At 36.2% G+C, this 6044-nt stretch overlaps 1 protein-coding gene across 1 annotated transcript in view; it reads right to left on the bottom strand.

Moving 5' to 3' along the window:
- The window catches only part of TMEM161B (transmembrane protein 161B), a gene marked incomplete at its 5' end in the record, with an annotated part of 22580 nt that extends 16588 nt beyond the window's left edge, over positions 1 to 5992 (bottom strand). The window contains 2 exons of the mRNA XM_010018184.1: positions 1043 to 1140; positions 5901 to 5992. Of these exons, the coding sequence (XP_010016486.1) occupies positions 1043 to 1140; positions 5901 to 5992 (190 nt within the window). The remainder of the gene's footprint in view (positions 1 to 1042; positions 1141 to 5900) is intronic.
- Positions 5993 to 6044: the final 52 nt, after the last annotated feature.

Below are 6044 nucleotides of genomic sequence, written 5' to 3'. Positions count from 1 at the left end.
TCCCTACATCTACACAGTTAGAAAGTCACGAAACACTTGTCTGACGACAACAAGCTACCCAATGTCAAACTCATGAAATTGGCCAAACTCACGTATTTCCAAGTTCTATACTTATTCTGAAATGCCTACCTGGTCAGATTCAACAAAAGTTTGTATACCTTACACTCTATTGGTATCTGTAACTACCCTGGGAGAGAGTTAAATGCTGTAATTTCAAGCAAATAACATTAACTGAAACTTGTGAATGCATTAGTTATGTGTCAGCTTTAAAAAACTCTGCATTTCTGTTAAAGGTATTTTCTACATTATAACTTAAGCTGAGAAATCTTCTGCATAGAACTATGCTTCTTTTCTTTCTGTATTTATGCATAGAACAAATGCATATAAAAACGTAGATTGGAAGAAAATGCGTCACACATACATACATATCCATATATGAGTTTTCTGTAGCAGAATGGCTGGTTATGACTAAGGAAATAAAAATTATCATATAAAAAATAGCAACTTCCAAAACACTTAATGCTACTTATTTCTATAAGATTAGATTTTTAAGCATTTTAGTTCAATGCTTAGGATGTGTCACTTATGATTTCTAAGCATTTTACCTCAGTGCTTCAGATGTCTGCTTGAAAGGTCTAGGTTTCAATACTACAGCACATTCCCTATTTTAGATGAGCAGAAAATACATGTTTCAACATCTGCTGATTCTCATTATCTTGTAAAAAGCTATGATCTCTATTTCAAACAGACCACGGTGTTGTCTCATACTGCTATGGCTGCCTGATACAAGAGATGTGCTTTACGCTGGATTTCACCTCCCCATCCTTTTCCATAAAACTGCTATTAAAATGTTACCCATGGAAGAAAGGAGACTTAGCCCAAATTCTTGCCTTCTCATTAAACTTTATTATCAGTTGTATTTTTATTCATTCATCATCTATAACTACAGATATTCCAGCATTCATCACAAACACACACTTGATAGAAAGAATCAGGATATATTTGAAATAACGTACTACTGTCTGCATCCACTTATTCTTACCAATAGTGTCCCTTTCAGTCACAGATTTTGTTTCCAGATGAAGATCGATGTCTTTTGGAATGGTTAGGGGTTTGTTTTCAATATGACCATTATATTTTCTGAAAAAGTAAATAAATTAACAGATAATACACACATGGGTATGACAAACTTTCAGTATGTAAAGACATTTGAAATCTAAGAAAAGTGCAGACTGATTTTTTGATAATTGCAAACATGTCTACCTATCAGGCTAAAAGCATTAATTCAAGTTCAAGTCTTGAGAAACAAACACGTATGTAAAAGCCTCCTAGCTTTACCTTGAAGGGCTCTGACATACTGCTGTGGTGTGGGTTTAAATGGCTTCTATATGCTGCATCCTGAGCATGTATTAGGACATGATCCAGTATTTATTTCAGCCCATTGAGTTTTCTCTGTTCAGGAAGCTACAGGGTGTTCTAGTAAGTTCTCACCATCTCAAAAAATTTGTGATACAAGCACAGCTACAGAGCATAATATATGTACCCCACAAACAGCCCAAAGGAAAATCAAAGCTAAACTGAGACTGCTTAATTGAGGTCTAGACCAGGATGCTGAAAGATGCTGTTAAAGTCTTTGAATTGAAAGTAAGTGGGAAAGATAGACTGACTTGGCAACATTAATTTATTGAACGCTCACTGGAAATAACAACAAACAGTAATCTACCTCAGAAGACAGGTGATAAGGAAAAAATAAAACCCAAATTTCCAAAAAACAACATCAGTCCTTTTTGTCACAACAGGGTGCTTAGCAAGTCCATTACACAAACTGGCCAACCTAGATGCTTCAGAGATCCATCCTACCTACCATCAAGAAAGACGATTTTAAGATAGCTTTTTAATTGAAAAGGGTGTGTGTAGGAATACCACATACTTGTTTCAATTCATACCGTGCTTATGAAAATGAATTAAAATATATGTATATTTCTTATAGTGTTACTATAATCATAAAGAGATCCAATATATCTTGAAAAGAAATAATCCATCATGCTCTCTTTGGGGAAACAGACAATGCTAAGTGCATTGTGATACCACACCAGGGTTTGAAGCTGTATTCCAAGTTTTTGCCATTTCTGTAGGGCACAACAGAGATAAACTGGTGCTTCATAAACAATGACACACAGATCCATTTGCGCCTATGATACAGGTGGCTATTTGCTTTTTCAAATGGAAGGAATGAGGCAACCAAAGTTTGCTCCTCACACTGCTAAACCCTTTCTGGCTTCCACCAGTAAGCAATTTGAGGATAATCTGAGGCAGGGATTGCATCTTCTGAAACCTGAAACTGACATTCAAAACAGATGCGAATTTCCCTAATCTCAGTCTGAATCACGATGAGATTTGTTGAGCTCTGTAGCGTCTTGTGACACCAAAGTCCACAAAGTGTGTCCCACACAGGTAATTCCTTAAATCTACTATTCTAATGTTACTCAGTGCCTCCTTGAATAACATGTTCACTACTTCCCATCCACCCTCTGTGCACACTGGATACATACCTGTTGCAAATCCCTCCCTCAGCCAGTTCCCAGAGTAAACACTTCTGCTCCTCATGGGGAAGCCTTTACTCTAGCCATCATCGCTCCCCTTTTCCAGTCCTACTCAATATTATCTTTGAAACACTTACATGTATAAACAAAAGTAAGTCTTAAACACAAAATCACCATGTCTTCCAAATTACTGGTTAGAGCTAACACATCTTTAAGGAATAATTTTTCACAGCAGAGATATGTGTAAAGACCATAAAAGATTACATATTTGGAAAGAAAAGGTACATCTTCATCTGGAGATCTGAAACAATACTACCGTCAGAATCTTCAATTTCCTGAAAATAAGCCACACTACTAGACTTTAAATTGAAGAAAACAGGATGCTCTTGAAAGAGCCACAAGGCCAAGTCACATGAAATAGGGCTGAGAGATTACCATTACTAACTAGTGTAAAACTTACCTCACCACTATTACAAATAAAACAAAATATCATTAAAGCAGATCAGAAAATGTTTTGTTAGGATTGAAAAAAAAAAAACCAAAAAAAAAAACCAAACCAAAAATCCAAACCTTAAAACCCTTAAATGACTAGAAGGAAACAGTAAGCTCTGCCATATATTCCAAGAGCACCTCTGAAATTGAAAATGAAGAGGTGGATTCTTCATGGGAAGATGAGTTATTGGGACATAAGCATTAAAAGGATATTCAATCAATCATGAATTTATTTATATGGAATGATGTCCTCTCAACTAATGTGTGAAATGAGGATACAAGCAGAAAGCATCAATTTTTTTTCCCCCAGGTTTTATTAATTCTTAGCATCATCCAAAGCACAAGAATTTTAATGGACAAACTGAAAACAGAGGTTAGGAGCATTCAAAAAATTCAGGTGCTCAAGTCTGAACAAGAAGTCCCAAACACTGCCCTGGCAGTATATCTACAAGCTTCTGTGTGCTTCCCTGCCCCGAGTTGCACTCTTGAGGCTTTTCTACTGCATTCACCCAGGAGTACCATCATCTTGAGTGAGATGAGCATTTTGATAATGGAAGTCACTTCAGCTCAATAGAATTTGCTGTTCCTATACTTCAATTATCCCAGCAGACCCATAATCCAAGAAACACAGTCTGAACACACCCAGGATCATATAGGGCTTTAATTCAAAGCAATTCATAGTAGCTATAGACCTTTACATTGGGCTAACAACCTAATAAAACACAAATAATTCAGAAATAGAAAGACTGCCTAGTATTCACATGTTTTTATAACCTACAGGACAATATACTGAAGTGTAATATGCATTGAATAAACTGGACTACAAGTTCATATTACAGCTGTTTATAAGGCTAATTTTCAAGCAAGTTCCTTGGATCTGCTTTCATAATTTCTCTTTTAATTAGTTCAAATAGGAAAAGTATTTAAGTAAGGAGCAGGAGAAGGTACTACATTTTGCAAGACTATGGGCTTGCCAAAGCAAATTCTGTATCTTGACAAGACATGGTGGAAAAAAAAACAAAAAAACCAATGAGATGCATCCTTATTTCTGCTACAGCATGTGTTTCACACCTCCTTGGCTGAAAGGAGAGCTGCATTCCATTTTGTGCAACCTAAAATAGTACTTCCAAACTAACTGAATAGAAGCAATTCTTGCTTTAAACTATGGTTCTCCTACAACTACAGCCACTTTTTTAGAGGAGACAGAGGTATACTTATTGACTAAAAAGTGCTTTATTCATTCTGTTCTTAAAACAGCACAGCAAAGAAAGCATCACTTAAGCCTCCACAGTGGTTTCTTTGAAGTTTCGTATCCCCCTATGATTAGAATTTATCCTAGTACAAACAACTATCTCCAACTATTACAACTGTGCTCTCTTGGTTACATGTTAATATAGTGAGATGATTATATCTATCTTATAATAATGAAACTACACCAGTAAAATTTGCCTGGGCAAACATAAAAACAGCATTGCATTTAAAACATTAAATGTAGAAGTTCAGTAACCACAAAAGGAGTTAATGTGTATATATAGGTGACTTGTGATATAGGTTCCTATTAAATTTCACAGTAAAATTTCTCAAAGCTTAAAAAATTTAAGCTTGTATGTCAGTACACATTAATATTCCATGCTTCCACTCAGCTGAGAGCATGCAATTGCTCTGGTGAAAGTGTGAACACACATGTTTTGGATGGCAAAAGACTGGCTAGGCTGAGGAAAGGCAGTAAGAGCAGTACAATTATTATCTGGAATGTGATTGTGTTTTTCTGGTTACGGCCTCTATGGGTGGACTTGAAGTTACAGTTTTGTAATTAAAATTATTTTACATACGAATAAATATCACTGCTTAAATGGACGGTTATAAATTGTAACGCTATTCACAATTATTTTGCCTTGACTTGCTACAGGAAACAGATGAGTTTCTGAATTTGGAATAATATTGCAATGCACATGTAAAATAAAAGTGAGGTTGGTTGGTTTGTTTTAAACACAACCAATTCAGAAACCTTGCATCACGTAGGCAGCTCCACCATCCCGAGATTGCCACAGTTGTCCCTCTGGTAAGGCTGTTCCAGAACTTCGTGCCTGAACATCAAAAATCTGCTTCCACCTTAAGCTGACTGACAGCTATCCCACCCTCTCAGTCATCTTTTGTTAGGTTAAACAAGCCAAGCTATTTTAACTTCCTCTTCTAAGACATGTTCTGCTTCCTGGATGATCCTAGCAGCCCTCTGTTCACCTGCTCAGGTACAAATTCATTTTTCTTGAACATGAGTGATCAGAACTGTACATGGCAATCCAGATAAAAGTCCTACACCAGTGCCTCGTCCAAGAGAATTAATATTTCCCTATCTCTTCTATGAGAAATACCTCACCTAATACATCCTAGCAGCATATTTACCTTTTTCAAAGCTGTGTAAGAGTGGTGGCTCACAGTAATCCTATGTTTAACTAATATACTCAAATCTTTCTTCTCTTGCTTCAAGATGAACAGCTTCAATCCTATAGCAGATTTATTTTCCTCAGTTTTCATACAAATGAATATATTCACTAAAAAAATTCCTTGCCGCCAAATTAGAGATTTCACAGACCAATCTTGCAGACTGGAAGTCACTCAGTTCTGCAGAATCTGGGCACGTTCAACTCTCTGTTAAACTGAAAGAATACAGTCTGGTACAGAGCTGTGGCAATTCATGTAAGCAGGGCAGTTACAGGCAAGTAACAGGTTTTAACCCACAAAAAGACCAAAGTTGGCCACCAAAGTTATTATATGGATCATATTAAGAACAAAAAAAAACAAAACAAAACAAAACCCCCCCCCCCCCCCAAAAAAAAAAAAAAAAGGTTTAAAACAAATATTTACCTATCTTTTTTGCTCTTGCCTCTTTGTTTCCCTGCAAGAATACGTAGTTCTTCTTCAGTAGGATGCTGATACCACCTTAAACTAAAGGAAAACAAAATATTAAGTATAACCTTACCAGTATTTGCAACAGAATGGTTTAAAAAA

This window comes from Nestor notabilis, unplaced genomic scaffold (genome assembly GCF_000696875.1).
Source record: "Nestor notabilis isolate BGI_N333 unplaced genomic scaffold, ASM69687v1 scaffold13477, whole genome shotgun sequence".
Lineage (NCBI taxonomy): Eukaryota > Metazoa > Chordata > Aves > Psittaciformes > Psittacidae > Nestor > Nestor notabilis.
The sequence above is the reverse complement of the archived record's forward strand: the minus strand, read 5'-3'. Positions and strand labels throughout refer to the sequence as shown.